General features: G+C 54.0%; 8 protein-coding genes across 8 annotated transcripts; 4 read left to right on the plus strand and 4 right to left on the minus strand.

Moving 5' to 3' along the window:
- Window positions 1–42: 42 nt before the first annotated feature.
- On the plus strand, window positions 43–5177 carry BDY24DRAFT_439291 (uncharacterized protein). Its single transcript, XM_076644436.1, has 26 exons — window positions 43–302; window positions 411–521; window positions 603–784; window positions 866–925; window positions 1000–1010; window positions 1086–1147; window positions 1227–1375; window positions 1454–1630; window positions 1694–1798; window positions 1865–1898; window positions 1969–2085; window positions 2155–2211; window positions 2300–2352; window positions 2429–2535; window positions 2618–2813; window positions 2903–3074; window positions 3158–3191; window positions 3268–3349; window positions 3426–3500; window positions 3578–3724; window positions 3794–3877; window positions 3950–4138; window positions 4226–4309; window positions 4376–4482; window positions 4562–4715; window positions 4800–5177. Exons 1-26 carry the CDS (start codon window positions 80–82, stop codon window positions 5127–5129), a joined length of 3102 nt encoding a protein of 1033 aa, XP_076499235.1. The 5' UTR covers window positions 43–79; the 3' UTR covers window positions 5130–5177.
- Window positions 5178–5777: 600 nt separating this feature from the next.
- On the minus strand, window positions 5778–6677 carry COX17 (copper metallochaperone COX17). Its single transcript, XM_076639256.1, has 4 exons — window positions 6489–6677; window positions 6287–6416; window positions 6029–6142; window positions 5778–5916 (listed from the first exon to the last, which is right to left on the minus strand). Exons 2-4 carry the CDS (start codon window positions 6382–6384, stop codon window positions 5898–5900), a joined length of 231 nt encoding a protein of 76 aa, XP_076499236.1. The 5' UTR covers window positions 6385–6416; window positions 6489–6677; the 3' UTR covers window positions 5778–5897.
- A 346-nt stretch (window positions 6678–7023) lies between these two features.
- BDY24DRAFT_348595 (major facilitator superfamily transporter) lies at window positions 7024–9530 on the plus strand (the record flags this gene model as incomplete). The annotated part of the gene is made up of 12 exons (XM_076637668.1): window positions 7024–7161; window positions 7258–7594; window positions 7664–7742; window positions 7823–7900; window positions 7960–8046; window positions 8122–8366; window positions 8427–8490; window positions 8590–8877; window positions 8961–9023; window positions 9082–9211; window positions 9287–9382; window positions 9453–9530. 12 exons carry the CDS (start codon window positions 7024–7026, stop codon window positions 9528–9530), a joined length of 1683 nt encoding a protein of 560 aa, XP_076499237.1.
- A 303-nt stretch (window positions 9531–9833) lies between these two features.
- Window positions 9834–10671, minus strand: BDY24DRAFT_412983 (DUF3129 domain-containing protein; the record flags this gene model as incomplete). The annotated part of the gene is made up of 6 exons (XM_076643131.1): window positions 9834–9977; window positions 10056–10111; window positions 10202–10279; window positions 10369–10443; window positions 10525–10579; window positions 10663–10671. The coding sequence occupies 6 exons, from the start codon at window positions 10669–10671 to the stop codon at window positions 9834–9836; spliced, it is 417 nt and encodes a 138-aa protein (XP_076499238.1).
- BDY24DRAFT_380935 (uncharacterized protein) lies at window positions 10411–11288 on the minus strand. Its single transcript, XM_076639257.1, has 5 exons — window positions 11028–11288; window positions 10853–10924; window positions 10663–10772; window positions 10525–10579; window positions 10411–10443 (listed from the first exon to the last, which is right to left on the minus strand). Exons 1-3 carry the CDS (start codon window positions 11119–11121, stop codon window positions 10699–10701), a joined length of 240 nt encoding a protein of 79 aa, XP_076499239.1. The 5' UTR covers window positions 11122–11288; the 3' UTR covers window positions 10411–10443; window positions 10525–10579; window positions 10663–10698.
- A 1304-nt stretch (window positions 11289–12592) lies between these two features.
- Window positions 12593–13271, plus strand: BDY24DRAFT_412985 (uncharacterized protein; the record flags this gene model as incomplete). Its single annotated transcript, XM_076643132.1, has 5 exons — window positions 12593–12641; window positions 12726–12755; window positions 12822–12853; window positions 12957–13040; window positions 13176–13271. 5 exons carry the CDS (start codon window positions 12593–12595, stop codon window positions 13269–13271), a joined length of 291 nt encoding a protein of 96 aa, XP_076499240.1.
- Window positions 13272–13467: 196 nt separating this feature from the next.
- TRP4 (anthranilate phosphoribosyltransferase) lies at window positions 13468–15120 on the minus strand. The gene is made up of 4 exons (XM_076639258.1): window positions 15060–15120; window positions 14550–14993; window positions 14096–14476; window positions 13468–13975 (listed from the first exon to the last, which is right to left on the minus strand). Exons 2-4 carry the CDS (start codon window positions 14928–14930, stop codon window positions 13586–13588), a joined length of 1152 nt encoding a protein of 383 aa, XP_076499241.1. The 5' UTR covers window positions 14931–14993; window positions 15060–15120; the 3' UTR covers window positions 13468–13585.
- On the plus strand, window positions 15109–17749 carry BDY24DRAFT_254079 (uncharacterized protein). Its single transcript, XM_076636805.1, has 4 exons — window positions 15109–15878; window positions 16092–16497; window positions 16653–16924; window positions 17038–17749. Exons 1-4 carry the CDS (start codon window positions 15296–15298, stop codon window positions 17454–17456), a joined length of 1680 nt encoding a protein of 559 aa, XP_076499242.1. The 5' UTR covers window positions 15109–15295; the 3' UTR covers window positions 17457–17749.
- The last annotated feature ends 57 nt before the right edge of the window (window positions 17750–17806 follow it).

A 17806-nucleotide genomic window follows, 5' to 3' on the forward strand; every position in this document is an offset into this window, starting at 1 on the left:
TTGCCTTGTTTCAGACTTGCTCTCTTTCAAGCTGCTTCAAACCCTCACCTTCTCGATTTTTTGGATAACGAACCCCATCATGGAAGACGACGACCCTCGACATACTACCGAAGCTGGAGATGATGAAGTCTTGGCCGCTCTCGAGGAGATGGAGAAGGTCATCAACGAGCTCAACATCGCCGGACGAGAGTTCTCGATTTCCCTACACCAGAAGCACGTCGCTCTCGCCACTCAAGCAGGTCTCGACGATCAGGTAGAGGCTGCTAGGACGATGATGGTCCAGTCCGTGACTTGCGGAGACGGTAAGTCTCTGACGAGGAGGAGGAGGAGACAAGAGCAGGGAAGGGAAGGAAGAAGTCGAGCTGACCTTTGATCTCTCCTTCTCCTCCTTCCTTCTCTCAACGAAACAGACGTCTGGATCCCTCTTCTCGACTCCAAAACTGCTACAGCCGACGTCACAAGCTCTTCAGATCTCGCGGATCTTCTTCAGCTTCACGAACAATCAGTCGAAGGCTACCTTTGTGAGCAGTCTTCCTTCCATCTTCTCTCGTTCAGCTCGACCTTCCTTCCCTGACCTCGTCGTCCGTTCTTCCTTCGCCCAGCCATCCCTCTCCTCACTCGTCGAGCCGAGTTCGTTCTTCGCCATTGGGCTCGTCTTCAGGAAGCCGAGGAGGATGAGGATCTCAAAGATATGCTCGAGGACGTCGCTGAGCTCTTCACCGAGGCGAAGGTCAGGGAGGTCCTCCTCGACACTGCTGCTCGAGCTTCAGCTCACATCTCTCAGGTCAGTCTCCTTTCCTCCTTGGTCGTGGAGTCTTCCTAGTGCGTTCGCTGACGTTCTCTTGCTGCTGGACCGATGCCACAGAGTCACAAAGTCTGGGATCTCGTGAAGGATTGGGAGCTGTCGATTCTCGAGAAGCTATCCGTTCGTCCCTTCCTCCCTCCATCCCTACACAAGCAGTCAATTGACATCTATGTGAATTCCCTTGCGATCTTCAGGCTGAGGAAATGTGAGTCCTTCAGTCTCCTTCTGCCCTGTTCGTTCGAAGACTGAACCCTACCCCCTTTCTCCATCTCTTCCTCAGCACCGACCGACTTCCAAAGCTTCATACCTTCTTCTTGACTCGACTTCGATCTCCTCACTCTAGTATGTATCATTCCCATCCGGTTCATGTCCCAAGCTGGTCCCTAACACGTCCTCTCCTATCTGCTTCCCCCCGCTTCAGCTCTCGACGCGACGTTCCAATTCTACGCTTCCCTCGTCTCCACCTTCTGCCCTGCCGAGGAATACGAATCTCTTCTCGTCATGGGAACCAAAGCCAAAGCTGTAGGCTTCGCCGTCTGGTCCAAGAGGGAGACTTGGGAAGACCAAATCGCACGTCCCCGCCTTTCTCCCACCCTTTCCTTCGTCTTCCTACTGACGCTTTCTTCTCTCGTTTTGGAGGATCTCTAGGCCACTCCTGGAGCAGACCTGCCTTCTCTCTATCAAGCCTACATCGCCTGGGAGCTCAAGCCCAAAAAGCCAGACGCTCATCTCGTCCAAAACCTTTACGCCAGAGCCATCGCGGAGCAGGCAGCGAAAGGACCTTACGAGGCTGAGCCGTTCTGGGTCTCGTTGATCACTTTCTTGGTGAGTCTCTCTCTTTAGACTCGGTTAATCCGAATGACCCTGACCTCTCGCGACTTTCTACAGAACTCGAGCGTCAAGAACGAGAGGATCATCCTCGAGAACGTCTTCAAGGCAGTCAGGAGTGTACCTGGGTCGGGAGAGATCTGGGCTGCCTACATGAGAGGATTGGTGAGTTTTTGCTCCTCGACTTATAGTGCTTGCGCTGACACCTTCTTTATTGCCTTTGATCTACAGGAGGAGTTCGTCAAGCCCGCCGAGGAGGTCGATGGTGAGTCGCGTCGTTCAGCTTGCTCTCGATCTCCTCCGATCTCAACAATCTCACTTTCTTTGTTGATCAGGAATCTACCGCTCGGCTCTCGGATCGGGTCTTCTTCACGCTCGAGGTCCTGAGGATGCCGTCAAGGTCGTCATGGCTCGGATCAGCTACGAGAGACGAAGAGTCGAGGCTTCTGAGGGTAAGCCTCTATTTCCTCTTGATCCTTCCTTTCTTCCTGCTGACTTTCGATACAATTGGCTGATTGCAGTCAACGACGAATCCTTCATCGAGCTTTTCCTCGAAGGAATTCAGTTTGTCAACGACGGTGAGTCGCCTCGTCGATTGTTTTCGCTTCGTCTCGTCTCCTCTTTCTCGTTTGCTGACTTCCCTCTCCCTTTCTTCTATATCATTAGGCGTTAAGGGAGGCGACCCTGCTTTCATGCTCGAGAAGTACCTCATCAGCTGGGTGAGTCGAAACGCTCGACTTCTTCTCCTCGTCTCTTGCTTACTCACACCTTTCTTCCTCTCCTCTCGTACTGCAGTTCGAGCGAACTCAACGTCTTACGGAGGCTTCGTCCATCTGGGAATCCCTCTCGTCGTCCCATGCTTCTTCGTACCTCGTTTGGCTCGGCTGGTCCGGATTCGAAACGTTTGTCCCCTCTTCTCTTTCTCGACTCTCAACGGCCCTTCCTCGCCCAATCGCTGACATTTGACTTTATGCCATCGAAAAGTCGTCGACCAGCTCTCCCCAAAGCTCGAGAGGTCTACAAGGCCGCCCTCGGACACGCTCAATCTCTCGACTGGCCCGAGGCGGTTTGTGAAGCTTACCTTTCGTTCGAGGAGATGTACGGATCGTTGGAGGAGAGCGAGTCTGCGAAGGAGAGAGCCAGGAGAACGATGGATGGGGTCAACTTCAAGAGGCATAAGGTGAGTCTCCATCGTTCATCGTCCTTCTTGCTCGCCCGACACGACGCGACGAAACGGAGCTGAACTCGTTTCCTCTACATCTTTCCCAGGACGCCGTCGCCGCTGCTAAGAAAGCTCAGTACGAGGAGGCAGATGTTGGGTACCAAGAGCCGTCTGCTCAGGGAATGGACGTCGACGTGCCGGCTCCGGTAGCTGAGGAGGGAGGAAGGAAGAGGAAGGCGGAGGAGGAGGAGGGCGGAGAGGCGAAGAAGGCTCGTGCTGGTGAGTCGGAAAGATGTTTCAGACTCGGTAGCTGTTCTTTTCCGAGCTGATCGAGTACCGAATCCCTCCCTTGGTTCTACCAGTCGAGCCTGTCGTCGAGGCCGCTCCTCTCGCTCGGTGAGTCTTCGAAGTCGGACCGATTGAAGCTCTGATCGTGCTGAAGCGACCCGATTTTCTCGACTTCTATCAATAGTGATCGTGAGAACTCAACTGTGTTCGTATCGAAGCTTCCCGTTGGAACGACCCAGGACGATTTGGCTGTTCTGTTCAAGGACGTGAGCTCCTCTCCCCTTTCCTTTGCCTTTCGCTAGACGCTGACTCGCCCACCCTTGTCAACCTCGTCCTTTGTAGTGTGGAGAAATCCGAGAGGTCAAACTCACCGATCGAGTGGGTCAGGTCGTCGCCAGCGTCGAGTTCATGACCAGGGTTAGTCTCGATTCGTTCCTCTCCCCTCCTCGATTCCGACTTCCCGTCTGATGCCACCTCTTCCTCCTTTCCTTCAGGATATCGTCCCTGCCGCTCTCACCAAGGACAAGAAGAAGATCAACGACGTCGAGATCGAAGTCAGCGTTGCCTGGCAGTCGACGCTTTACGTGACGAACTTCCCTGAACACAGCGACGACGCGTCGATCCGAGAGCTCTTCGGACAGGTGCGTCCCTTGTCCCGCTTGACACGATCCTCGAATAATCTACTAACCGTTAGTTTTTATTTACTATAGTACGGAACCATCTTCGAGACTCGTTGGCCTGGAAAAAAGTTCAAGGGAACGCGACGTTTCGTTTACGTTCAATTCCTGTCTCCCGTGAGTCCATTTCTTCCTTCTTCTGCCCTCTCTTTGCCCTTGAAGAGGTTTTGACTGTTTTTCTTTGCTCAGTCTTCTGCTACCGCCGCTCTCGAGCTCAACGGTCGTGAACTCGAGCCTGGACACGCTCTTCTCGTCGCCATCTCGGATCCTGCCAGGAAGCAGCAACGTTCGGACGCGAAGGCTTCGGAGAAGGAAGTCGTCGTTACCCAGATGAGCAAGTTTGTCAAGAAGGACGATCTCGTCAAGTTGTTCAAGCCTGTACGTCGCTCGACGAGTGTCGGTTCTTTGTTCGGGAGAACGAGTTGCTGATCCCTCACCTCCCTTCGTCCTCTTCCACACCTGCAGTACGGAATCATCAAAGACATCAGGATGACGCTCGACGCCGACGGAAACACTCGAGGAGCGGCCTTCGTCGAGTTCGAGGAGGAGGTACGTTCCGTCTCGACTCGACTTGAACTCCTCGTCGTTTGCTGACCATGATCCTCCCCTTCACAGTCGTCGGCCAAGGCTGCCCTCGCTCTCAACAGTTTCGAGTTGAAGAAGCGTCGAATCGCTGTTACTCTTCCTGACTCTCGAGGACACAATGGTGGAGGACCCAAAAAGTGAGTGGCTTCGATGAGATCCGAAGTCCGAAACGAGAATCGACGACTGATGCGTTGTTTCTGTCCTTCTCTCGTTCAGACTCAACCCGGAACAGAGCATTCGAGTTGGAAACCTACCAGAGGGAACTCAGGAGGCTCTTCTCCAGCAAGCCTTCGAGAAGATCACCAAGGTCTTGCGAGTCTCCGTCACGGAAAGGAGTCACGAAGGTTTGGTTGAACTCGAGAACCCCGACGTGAGTCCTCTGCACCTCTATCTTGCTCTTTTTCTTCGAGCTTCGATCTGACCGACTTCTTGTTGTCCTCTCTTTCTCTCCCAGGCCGTTGGACTCGTTCTTCTTTCCCACAACCCTTTCTCGTTCAACTCCCAGCTCCTCCCTCTCCTCCCAGCAACCCAGCGATTCCCTCCTCCCAACCGGAACGCAGCCGCTTCCTCGTCGACCTCATCCTCTCAAGCTCCGGAACCTGCTTTCTTCCGACCTCCTCCTCGTCCCAAGTCCAACAAGGCGAGACTCGGAGCGAACGAGAGGAAGGCTCCTGTCTTTACGCCTGCGACGAAGGGAGATGGAGATGTCGAGATGGGAGCGGCCTCGTCGAAACCGAAGGGTCAGGATGCGTTCAGGGCGATGCTGAATGAGAAGAAGGGTTGATCGGTTATCTTTTGCGAGTAATGACATGAGTCGGATAGCTTCGCGTAACTGTTCAGGTTGAACGAGGCGAGAAAAGCGGACCTCGACGCGTCGGGTTTGAGGAGGCGTCAGCGAGAGAATGAGGATGAGCACGGAGAGAACCATGACGGCAGATGTGAAGCAGGAATTAAGGTTTTGTGGGGGGGGGTCGAAAGGTTGAATAAAACATAGGTGGGACTCAGGAGAAGAACGACGACGAGGGAGAGGAAGGACGGTCGGTGCCATCCGTTCTGCCTCTTCATCAATGGTCTCATCCAGCTTAAGGGTGAGAGCGAATGATAGTCGGAGTGGTTAAAATTTGCAGAAAGAAGAACCTGACTGGAAGAAAAGGAAGGAAGGCGAAAGGGAGGGGATTGAGGGGGGCGACGAGTCGGACGAGGAGCGGAAGTGTTGTTGAAGCGGAGAAGCTCAGATCGAGCTCGAGTTTTCTGACCATGGCGTACCTTCGTCTCAGAACAACATCTTTCGAGAGTTCCGAGACGAGATCTCTTCATCGAGGCGAAAGAGTGAGCTCTTCATCTTCGACCGCTTGCTGACCGAGTATCTCCTTCTGCTCTTGAAATCCTTCGTTCGATGATTCGGTTCTTTCCAACGCGATGGCGACGCAAAGAAGAGGTGAAGTGCAGCATGCATATGCAAGTGTTTTATAGTGTAACAACAAGGCCGATCCTACTCTTCGATGAGAGCTGACCGACGACGAGGACAAAAAGGAGATCGTTTGACGTAGATCTAGACCTTAAACCCGAAGCTGAGAGTAAGACGAAGAGAAGGGGCATGGTCAGGTTTGATCTCGTCGCACGGAGGCAGGCAAGAGAGAGGTATGAGAAGGAAGGGATTGGACGAGAAGGAGGTCGACTCACCCTCGCATGCAGACCTTGTACTCCTCCACCCGATCCTTGCACTCAACCTCTCCATCCTGGGCAGTCATGAAGCACTGATCCCGAGTAGCCTTGGGCTCATTGCAGACGCAACATCTGAGTGAAGGAAGGACCAGAAGAGGAAGAAAATGACGTGCTCTGTCAGCGAGAGGAAGGAAGGAACGGTCGAGCTCACAAACTCTCCGTTGAGAGAGCAGGAAGAGCCGGAAAGCAAAGAATAAGAAAGATGAAGGTACTGACGGCTTGTATCCGTTGGGGTTGAGCTCAGTGATGAGAGAGGGGTTGCTGGGAGGGGGAGTGGGCTTGGAGGAGGAGGGAGTCGTTTCGATGGCGGACATTTTTGAGAAGGCTTTTGAAGGAGTGGAAGAGTCTGGTAAGAGGATCGAGAGAGGCAGTCAGTAAGGGCGTCGAATAACAGCTCCGATGAGCCTCAAGAACTCACGGAAGGAGGGAAAGTAGGAGGAAGAAAGGGAAAAGGGAAGCAAGTGGAAGTTGGAGGTGAGTCGAGCTCGACCTCGGCCCTCCTTCCCTTCCCTTTCCCCTCTTTTATTTATTTTTGAGTTGAAGGGCTAGCTTTTTGTCCCTTCGATGTCAGCTCAAACATCTCAATGCTCCCCTGGATCCCGAGCTCTTCTTGGTTCGAGGTGATGGGAATTGCAAAAGTTTTAGGACGAGACCGACGACGCGACGGCGACCAAGCTCGAAAGCTCAACAAGAGCTCGAAGCTCGCCGTTCTCTTTTCCTTCTCTTTCAACGGCCACATCCTCAACGCTTTTGGTTTATGTGAGTACTCTCTTCTTCCGGTAGAAATTATCGATAGGCGAGAACCGTGAGCTCACGCATCCTTTCCTCTTTCCTCCGCCCGACTTCTTCTCCTCCTTTCAGATCTCTCTTCCTTCCTCCGTACCCTTCCTCTACGAACTCGTTTCTCGACCACCACTCTCCCAAATCATCGATCTCCAACTCTTCTCTTCGCAATGACCACAGAAACATCTCCTCTTCTCCCCAAAACGGACTCGTTGGGCGGCTCGCGGGACGCTCTCAAGGGAAGTCGCTTCTCCCCGTATCGAAGAGTCCTAGTAGCCTCGCTCTTCCTCTCGATCTCCTTCGTTTTTGTGAGTATGTCTGCCGTTGCTCAGGGAGATGTGTGCTATCGAGGCACTAGAGGGACGAAGCTGAATTTCTTATCGCGGCCTCGTTTTCGCTGCAAGACTGCCACCCCGCTGCTCTTCTCGTACCGAACCTTCACGTGCGACGCGTACTATGACAACCATCCTCCTTATGAAGGATCAGGAGACAAGTGTGCTATCAAGGAAGTGGAAACCAGGACTGCAGCTTCGATCTCTCTCATGATCGCCATCTCCACTGTTAGTCTTCCCGCTCCCTCTTTTCCTCGCTCAAGAGCTGACCTCTCTTCTCTTCTACAGCTCGCAGGAGTACTCAACCTTTTCGTCACCACTTGGGAAATCAGACACTGGGGTGTTAGATCGGCTCTCGTTCAACAAACCTTCTGGCCTTGCTTGCGAAATCTGACGCAGATCTTTGCGAGTGAGTGATCTTTCAGCCTCTTTTCGAATCCTCGACTCCTCTGACTTTGCCATTTTATGCTTCATAAAGTGTACAGGGGTGGTAACGAAGGAATCTTGATCGTTCAAGTTACCCAGATGATCACCGTTTTGGGAGGAGGAGCCGGATAGTAAGCTCGAACTCACGAGCGACTCGTTTGTTGTCTTTCATGCTGACGCTGTTTTTCTCCCTCTCACCTCTCTCTCACAGCATGCTCGCAGCCAACAACTACATCGCCGAACTCGTTCCATCTGAGGAGAGGACGGGTGCTTTCGGCGTTCTTCAGGGGTGAGTCGACGGACGTTTCGACGACCCAGTTTCGAGTGCCAACTTTCTCCTTCTCCCAGGATCGCCATGTTCGGAACTTCGATCGGATTTACACTCGGAGGGCTTACGGGAGACAAGTTTGGTACACCTGCTCCCTTCCAAGTCACGTACGTCCCTCATATTTGCTTCGCTTCCATCTTCGACGCGTCTTCAATCGCTGACCTCGCTCTCTTTTCTTTCAGCTTCTGCCTCCTCGTCTGCAGCACTCTCTTCTCTCGGTTCTGCCTTCCTTTCGTCTCCCCGGCTGCTTCCGTCGCTCCTCCTACCTCGACCGAGGGAGACAAGGAATCGACGTTCTCGTTCCTCCACTGCCTCAAGGTGTTCCTTCCAACCGAGCAGCCCGATGGCCAAGGGAGGAGATTCTGGGGGCTTACCCTTCTAGGAACTGGATGTTTCATGGCTGTCTTGGCAACGGCGTATGTCGTGAGTCTACAAAAGCGTCGAGGGGAGGAATCAGGGCTGACCTTCCATCTCCATCTGCCCTCAGCTCTGATGCTTCAACTCACCGCTACCAACAGCTACGGTTTCCATCCCACCGAGAACGGATACCTGTGAGCTCTTCATCTACGTTCTGGTCCTTCCCATCTCGAACTGAAATCTGACGCGTCTTTCGATCATTCCTTTTCCTTTCCCTCTTGATTTTTTTGCAGCATGTCCCTCACCTCTCTCTCTCGAGCTCTCTTCTTGAGTCTTGCTTTCCCTCGTATCATCGCTTACGGAAGGAAACGCACAGCAGCATCCGAAGCTTCCTCAAGCACTCCTACTCGACCACTTTCCCCAATCAAGGACGCGCTTCCAACTGAAGCTCGAGATTTCGAGTCCCATACCATTTTGGGAGCCGAGGAAGGAATGGAGGAACCCGCCAACGTCGCAGCTGCCATGCCTCCTACGGACGCGAAGCATGGATCTGGTTTCGATTTAACTTTCCTTCGGTGGTCGTGAGTATCGAGCGTCGCTTTCCCTGACCTCTCTGAAGGCTCTTACTAAACTGTGGCATTTCTTCCTTGCTTGTTTATATGAGGATGGTCGTCGACGCCTGCCTCACTGCTTTGGTTGGTTTCTCGTCCGAGGGATGGCGAGTCGCGTCGCTCATTTTACGTCTCGTCTTCGTTCGCTGACGAAAGCCTTTTCGTCTTCTCCAGGCACATGATGCTCGCTGCTGGTATCCTTCCTCTTGCTTCCGGTACTGCTCCCGCTGCCAAGGGATGCGTGATGGAGATGGTGACTCCTGAGAAGAAGGGAGACGCGTTGTCTGCGATTGCCCTGATCGAGGTCCGTTTCCTTCTCCCACCGTTTCACTTCAGCCTGTTACTCGTGCTCACTTTGAACCCCACTCTTCCTATTCAGACTCTTGCAATGATATCGACGGTGTCTCTGTTCGGATCGATCTTCGCTCAATTGAGTGAGCTTGGACGGCCGAACGACGTGTTCTTCCTCAACGCTGTTCGTCCCGTTCACTTCCTGCTTACCTCCCAACTTTCAGCGTTGACGAATTCCGTTTGTGTATTCTCAGGGAACCGCTCTCGTCGCCGCTGTGGTTCTTCTCGCCGTTAGATTCCCGCAGAAAGGAGCGGTAGTCGGAACAGTTTGAGAAGGACGGGCTCATTCGTTTAGCATCGCATTCGTAGATTATTGAAAGAATGATAGTTATTGGTCACTTTCTAAGTATGAGAGGTTGTGAAGAAGGACGGAAGCGCTCGGAACGAGGAGGAGTCGGCTCCAACGCGTCTTTCCTCTCGTTTTTCGACGCGAGCTTTCTCGTTCTCGATTGCGTTTCCTTTCACCCTTTAGAGGATCTCGTTAAGTATAAATACATACATCGAGTCCATGGTCGATCAAACTATGAAAGGAAAGTCGAGAAACAACAAAAAGAGTGTGGAAGAGAGTCCAGCTCTCAAACCTTCGTGAAGCTCTCGACGGTGATGCCTCCAACCTTCCTGATCAGCCAATTCGAGTGAATTCCCATCCTCTTGACGACTCGTTGAGCGGTGTCCTGGTTCTGAGTGACGGCGAAGCAGCTTCCAAAGGGACCGGCGGGCTGAAGGGGGGGAAGAAGCGAGGGCATGCTCGATCAGTTTGAGGTTCGAAGAGACGAGAACTGAAACAGAGGACGAACGGCTCTGTTCTTGGCTCGGATGACGCAGGTCTGACCGTCGGCTCCTCCGGTACATTCTGGGGCAGGGAAAGGGAGGCGCAAAGAGGAGTCAGATTTCGAGAGAGGTCGAGGGGAAGAGAGGAGAAAGCAAGAGGGAGAGACCGAACCAGTTCCAGCTGGGATCGTCGCCTCGACAGGGAACGGAGTAGCAACGGCTCGAGAGAGACCAAGGAATCGACCAGGTACTAATCAAGGAAGAGCGGAGGAGAAGCGAAACGGAATCAGCGAGGGAGAGCTCGAAGACGCGTCGAGGAGAACGAAGAGAAGAACGCACCGTTTTGCTGAACAGTCATCTCGACCCAGTCTCCTCCTTCGCCAGAGGGAGAGACCTCGAACTTGTAGGGACCAGCTGAAGAAACGAAGAAAGGGGGGGAAGGGTCAGTCAGAGTTCGATGAGAGGCGAGAAAACGAGGAAGAGAAATGGACGAACCTCCGTCCTGGTTAACTTGATGAATCGTAGCCGAGACTTCTCCGTTGGGCCCAGCCTAAAGTAGAGAAAAGCCGAAGAGGTGATTCAGCTTGAGAATTGGGCGAAGGAAGAGATAAGAGAAAAGAGAGATCCACTCACAGATGGCATTCCCGTGGAAGACTCGATAGCCTCGATTTATTGGGCGATGTTCACCTGACCAGCGTCCCTAGTTCTTCCGCAGCTATCGTCTCGAATGACAGAGGTATCGCCTGAAACAAAAGCGGAAAAGTGAGGATCATCAGCGAGAATCGCAAAGGAAGCGGAGACGAGAGACGCGACGGAGACTCGCCTTGAGCAGTCCTGGCGCTTCCAGTATCTCGAGGAGTCCCGGGAGTGTTAGCGAATCCAGTGGTGGTGATTCCTGAGAGAATGCAGTGGAGAGAAGGTCAGCTCGAGAGTCGGTACAAAGACGCTGCAGTACGGTCTCTCCTCCTCCCTCCCCTCGTCTCCCTTCGTGGACAAACCGTTAGCGCCCTTGACCTCGGTCACAACACCGTGAGCAGAGACGAAAGAGAGGAGCGAGAGAGCAGCGAGAATGGTGGAGAGAGAGAAGAACATGGTTGGACGAGAGGCGTGAGGTTGGCGTTGGTTTCAATGGTTTAGTTGAAGTATTGAAGATGTGAAGGAGAGGTGAGACTGGAAGGAGAGAGATTCCGTCAGTTCTCTCCTCGAGAGGAAAGAGAGGAAGAGAGGTGTACGTACCCAGCTCGGGGGTGTGAAGAAGAAACGGAGAGAAAGTGGTTGGGGTTGAACGGCGACGGTGGTGGTTGCTTGGGGAGATAGAACCGCTGGGGCGAAAGAGACGCCGAGTGACCAGCCTGCGCTTTCGTTAATACTCTTTCCCAGTTCTGAGCAGGTGATCCAAGGAAGGTGGAGAGGGAGGGCGGCGACGAGGCGTCCCTTAATTGAAGAGTTACGGGCTTCGTCAAGTCTCGTTGCCTCCCGGTCTGCCCGAAGGAGAGGCTAAAGAAGAGGAGAGAAGAACACGAAGAGATCAGATTATGTGAAACAAGATCCAACTCTCCCTACAAGATGAAGGAGCGATGAGGGAAGGGCGGAAAGAGAGAGAGGGAGACGTCGCGACTCACCCTCACGTCGCGAAAGGAAGCGACGAAGGCAACGAACCGGTTGCCTCCTTGGATACAGCACAGCAATTAAACCAGTGGCTGTGGTTGAAAGCCTACTGTGTCCGAGAGCCTGATCGAGAGGGGGTCCTGAAGCCGAGAGGACAAAGTGCGAGACCTGTTGAGGAAGAGGAAGAGATGGCGACGTCGAGCTGCTATTTCTCGAGAAGGACGTTTCTTGCTGATTCAAGAAGATGATGGAGTACGAGATGATCGAGAGATCGTTTCGGGTCCTCAGATGCTAGCTAAGCCAAAGAAAAGGGAGCAAAATGAGCAACAAGATGGAAACGGATCGAGCTCAACATCGGTCCCTTCCCACAAACCCACCTCCTGTCCCTCCTCTTGAGCCCGTTGCTCACCACAAGACCGAAAGAAGTGACTCACCACCTGTATGTTCCCCGGTTGAGTGCTCCGGATCTTGTAGAGGAGCGAAGAGCCGGCCTTCTCGAAGGGTCAAAGTCGAGAGTGCGAGGAGATCAAGGGCCTTGTTGAAGGTTGGAGGGCTTGAGCGTCCCTGATGAAAGCTCAAGTACAAACGAGCAGGACGGTCGATAGCCTCAGATGCCAGTGTTGAGCCTCTGAAGTAGGAAAAGGGGGCTGCAGCTCGTGAAAGGACGAGGGAGAAGGCGAGAGAGTTCCTCGCTGTCTGAGCTCCCTCTGCGATCCCTCTTCCCTTCCTGCAGCTCTTCCAAAGTCAACTTCGCATCAGCTTATCCTATCTCTCTTCTTCCTCACGATCCTTCAGCTTGACCAAAACGCGACGTTGTGGTTGGTTGCAAGGCTCGAACGGTGAGGACGTCACTCTCGTCGAAATCTCGACTCGCTCTCCTCCTTCCTGACCTTCGACGTTCGACTTCCATCAGCTCTCTACACCCTTTCCATCTTACTCTCACACCCCTCCTACCATGTCCGTACAAATCCTCTGGGGTCGATTCGCCATGATCATGGCAGCCAGTGAGTTCCTACTGTTCCCATCCGCTCTCCTTCCTCGTTCAAACATTGAAGCTGACCTTTCTCTCGCTCGTTTGTTCCTCCCAGCGACCGGTCTCGGATATCTCACCATGATCGGTATGCTCTCCCGTAGAGCTCTCTCTCCTCTCTACCGTTTCTGACCTTTGGTTCTGTTTCGATCAGCTGTGACACCTTCTCCAGAAGCGTATTACCAGGTGAGCTCGACCTCCCTCCTTCCTTCTTCTTCCCTCGTCTGCTTCTTTCGTTCCTCCCCGTCGTCGCTGACTGATTTGTTTCTGTGCTTCTCCTGTGTGCTAGGCTCTCTCGCCCGAACTCAAACAGCGAGTGGACGATCGTCGTAGACAGGTCGCAGAGGAGGAAGCATCGGTGAAGATTCAGCAGGTTCGTTTCGTTCCCTCCCTCCCTCTCCCTCTCTCTCTCTCTCTCTTGATCGTCGTCGTCGTCCTTCCTTTTCCCTTTCTCGAGCTTAGCTGACGACCCCTGAAACTCTGCTGCCTCGCTCGTTCTTTGCCACAGGGCTTCAAGAAGAACACACGGATCATCTGGGAGGCAGATCGGGAGCCTCAAATGGCGAAAGGGCGAACGGCTGCGTCGAGTAAATACGTCGAGTAGCCAGCGTTTGCTGCGATCTCTCAGGATATCTTGGCAGGGAGGGGAGAGTAGCTTCTCTAGGGACGTCGACCTCGTTTGTTTTGTTTCGTGGTGGAGAGGAAGGGAGTCGCGTTCTCGCTGAACCGTCGAGTCGTCTCGCCTTCGTTCCTTTCCTTCTCTACTCTCTTTGTTTGCTTTTCGCTCTTGCTCACTCCTTTTGTAGTCTAGGTTTCTCTGTACCAGTATATAACCCTCCGATCAAACTCGTCTCTAAAATCTAACTCCCCCTCTGAAAGCAAAACCCAAACCCGTCCTCTTCCTCTCCTCCTCGTTCCCTACTCCCTCCCAACCGCCTCCCCCGCCGTCCTCCTGAACCCCTCCAGCGCCTCCATCGCTCCTCCTTCCTCCATGCTCTTCCTAGCCAGCTCCACCCCTTCCACGAACGTCTTGGCCTTCCCAGCTACGACCAACACCGCCGACGCGTTGATCAGGATGAAGTCTCGGATCGCCTCGAACGACGGAGCCGGCGAGTCGAGGTCGGTGGAGGAGGCGTTGGGGAAGATGGCTGGAGGAGCAGGGGAGTTGGTGAGGAGAGCGAGGAGGGTGATGGCGTTCTGAGAGGAAGGACCTCCTCGGACGGTGGAGAGAGCGTGAAGAGGGAGGTTGAAGTCGCGGGTGGGGTGGAGGGTCAACGGGGTGATGATGGAGTTTTCGAGGGACCAGGCCTGGAAAGAAAACGACCGAGGAAAGATAATCGAGAGCAAGATGATCAGTCTTCTCTCTCTCTCTCGTCGAGGAAAACGAACGAAAAGCAGAAAGAAAAAAAAAACGCGACGACGACTCACCCAAGTCTCTCCCGCCGGACTGATCTCATCCAACCCTTCCTTCCCACACACCACCAACGCCCTCTCCGTCCCCAGCTCCCTCAACGCCTCCGCAAACACCTCTCCCAGCGCGTACGAGTGCACTCCGATCACCATTCCCTGAGGCCGAGCAGGGTTGATCAAGGGTCCGAGGACGTTGTAGATGGTTCGGAAGGGGAGGGATTTCCGGATGGGAGCGAGGGCGGCCATGGAGGGGTGGTAGAGGGATGCGAAGAGGAAGGCGAAGCGGGTGGAAGGGGTGAGGATGGTGGAGAGGGAGGAAGGAGGGAAGGTGAGAGGGCAGGAGAGGGAGAGGAGGAGGTCGGCGGATCCGGAGGTGGAGGTTGAGGCTTTGTTGCCGTGCTGTAGAGACGAACAGCAAAAAAAGGATGTCAGGAATCGTTTAGGGAAGCTGATAAGAAGAGCTCTGATGTACCTTGCAAACGATAGCTCCCGCTCCAGCAGCAACGATAGCAGCGCTCGTCGAGACGTTGAAAGTGTCGTGACCGTCCCCTCCCGTCCCAACGATATCGACGACGACCTCTCCTTCTCCGAGATCCAAGCGATCGATCTTGACCGAGTAGCTTCGCATAACTTTTGCGCAGGCTGCTACGATGTCTGAGCGTTGATCTACACCCGAGAGGGTCAGACCAGCGAGGAAGGCTCCGATCTGAGCTTCGGAAGCTCCGGTCGGTCCAGAAGCGAGATGCTCGAACGCTTGAGTGGCGAGTTCGGGAGTGAAGGTCGAAGGAGAGGAGAGAAGATGCTTGAGCAGAGGTTTGAAGGTTTCGTGAGAGAGCAGGGCGGGGGAGGACATGGTCGAGCGAGAGGGGAAGGGGATGACTCGAGGTGAGCTGAGAGGAGGGAGGGGAGGCGAGTTCTGGAGAGAAGAGGAAAGAGAGTCAGCGAGACGATAGTGAGATGAGTAGAGAAGCTTTTCACTCACTTGGGTTGAGCTTTAAAAGGCAAAGTTGTCGTTGAGATGGCCGTTTGAAGGGAGGAAGGAAAGGAAGTCGAGCTCGTCCTTTTTCGATTTCGACCTCCTTCCCTTCCCTCCCTCCTTCTCTTGTTCCTGCAACGACCACGACCTCAGTAAACCAGCTTTCTCACTTTTCAACCCTCTCCCTTTCTCTCCTTCCCTTCCTCTTCTTTCCCCACTTAAAATCCTCCTCTCCTCCGAGCATGGCGTCCCTCGTTTCGCGGACGATCTCCAAGACTCCCCTTCCTTCTCGCCTTCCTCTCCTCCTCGTCGGAGCAGGACTCGCCAACCTCACTCTCGCTCGAACGCTCCAGATCCACGGCTACTCGGATCCGGATCGTCACTTCCGAATCTTTGATTCCGCCTCTCCTCACAAACGAACCCGTCACGCTCTCAACCTCCAACGATGGGCGACGGATCCCCTCGACGCTCTCCTTCGACGAGGGAAACCTCACTACGGAAATCAACCAGGCTTGTTCCAGTCCTGCACCGTGGACGCTCATCACGGAGGATCAGGTTACGTAAACACAAAGATCAACCTCCTCAGGACCAGCTCGCCGATCACGGATCTCAACGACGACGACGGAGCAGGAAGCGTCAGGTACAAGAAGCAGGAGGTCGTCGACATGATCAAGGGAGGCATCAACGTCGAGTCCAGGATGGAGTTTCTCAGGTTCGAGGAGGTCGTAGACGCAGAGGGAAGGACGGCGGTTAGGGCTTTCTTTAAAGATGGAACGGAGGTCCTGGGTTCTGCTATCGTCGGAGGGGATGGTCTTCGTTCAAAAGGTGAGCTCGAGCTTTCGTCTTTCCTTCCTTCAGCCCATTCCACCTCCCTCGCCGTCTTTCAGTCGATCTCAGAGAGGAGAGAGAAAAGATTATCCCGTCTTCTCTCTCTTTTCTCTACTCTCCAGCTTTCTTTTCTCTCCGATTTTCTTCCTCTCTCGTCAACTTCAAGCTCATTGTCTTCCCTTCCTCCCTCTCCTCTCCTCTCCTCCCCAGTCCGCTCCTCCCTCCTCCCCACCATCACCCCGAAAGTCCTCCCCCTCGTCGTCTACACCGGTGAAGAAAACCTTCTTTCCCGAATGATGGTCGGCAATATCGACGAAGACGACACCCTCCCCGCCTACAACAAGAAGAACCCTGCCGAGGTCGACTGCTCCTCGGTCTACGTCGGAGACGGCGTCACCTTCGTCTTCAGCAAGACCTACCTCGACTGGGAGAACGCGAGGATTCAGTGGACCTACATCAGGAAACCGAAAGGGTTCGTGGAGGAGGAGAGGGAGTTGGTCGGGGAGGATGGGGAGGTGACGAAGGATCTGGTAACCAGCGTGGAGGAGGGAGTGGAGGATAAGCTGTATAGGCCGAACAGGAAGGTCACGGAGGCGGAGGTCATTCCGGAGGAGTTGTGAGTGTTGTTTTTCTCCTCTTCTTTTTCGTCCGTTGCTCGTTGAAGGAAGGAACGAACGAGCAGCGAGCGTGACGCGCCTCTTTTCTCTCTCTTCCTCTCTCTGACTCTCGTTTGCTCTCTTTTGTCCGCTTCTCCCCCAACCCCTCACCCAGCTACCAAGAGATCGAAGTCCTCAAATCCGGCAGCGACGTCTCCCAGGAGCTCATTAACTACATCCAGGACATCAGGGAACCCGTCAAGACGACGAAGGCGGAGCGAAAGGCATCCCTCGCCGAACTCACGTCGAAACCTCCCACCTACAACTGGTTGATGCGATCCGTCAAGCTGCCCGAGACCAAGGAGGAGCTCGATCAGCTCAAGTCGAAGGTTCCCGGAGGAGACAAGGTGTTCTTGATTGGAGACGCAGCTCATGCTGCTCCCATCGGTGCGTTTTTCTTCGTCCCTCTCTCTCTCTCGCCCTCTCTCGCTCAAGCCTTCGAGACGCCTCTTGTTTCGTGCTCATATCCTTCCTCGCTCTTCTTCTCTTCTTCCTTTCAGTCCAAGGCTGTTCCGGCTCCCACTCCCTCGTCGACGGCTTCGAACTCGGCACCCTCCTCGCCAAAGCCTTCCGAACCCTCGCTCTCCCTCCCACCACCACCACCTCTTCTTCCTCCCCCGTCCTTGAAGCTCTCAACACCTTCGAATCCACCGAAACCCTCACCCGATGGCGCGTCGCCTGCGTCGACAAGTCGGAAACGGAACTCATGAGTCTCGTCCAGCCTAAAGCCGTCTGGGAGGCGATTCAGAAGGCGGAGGGGAGTTCGGAGTTGACGAAGGAGCAGAAGGAGCTGAGGAAGGATCCGAGGGTGGACAGGGCGTTGGAGGAGTTGGCGGAGTGGCATACGGAGCAGACGAAGAAGACGCAGAAGGAGACGGAGGAGAAGGAGAGGAGGAGGAAGCAGGAGATCGAGGTGTAGTTTTGAGAGGGAAGATGAGATTGTTTTTTTGTTAGTACTGCATTGGGTGGGCTGTTGGAAAGAGAGAAGGATAGATGGGGTTGGGGGTCGAGAGCAGCTCGAGCTTGAGTGCGACGAGACGAGACAAGACAAGACGCGTCTTTCGGCTTTTCTTTTCTTTTAAAACCAAGCAGCAACAACAAATCGAGCACAAAGAAAACAACAACAGCAACAACTTCTACAAGTTCGATCTCACAACCTCGACTCTGATCCTCTTCCTAAGACTCAACGGCCTCAAAGCTTCCACACTCGCCAACGCTCTCTCTTCCTCTTCCTCTTCCATCCTCAAGACAACCCTCCCGTTCCCTCCG

Source organism: Mrakia frigida, assembly GCF_051309035.1.
Source record: "Mrakia frigida strain ATCC 22029 unplaced genomic scaffold BDY24scaffold_6, whole genome shotgun sequence".
Taxonomy (NCBI): domain Eukaryota; kingdom Fungi; phylum Basidiomycota; class Tremellomycetes; order Cystofilobasidiales; family Mrakiaceae; genus Mrakia; species Mrakia frigida.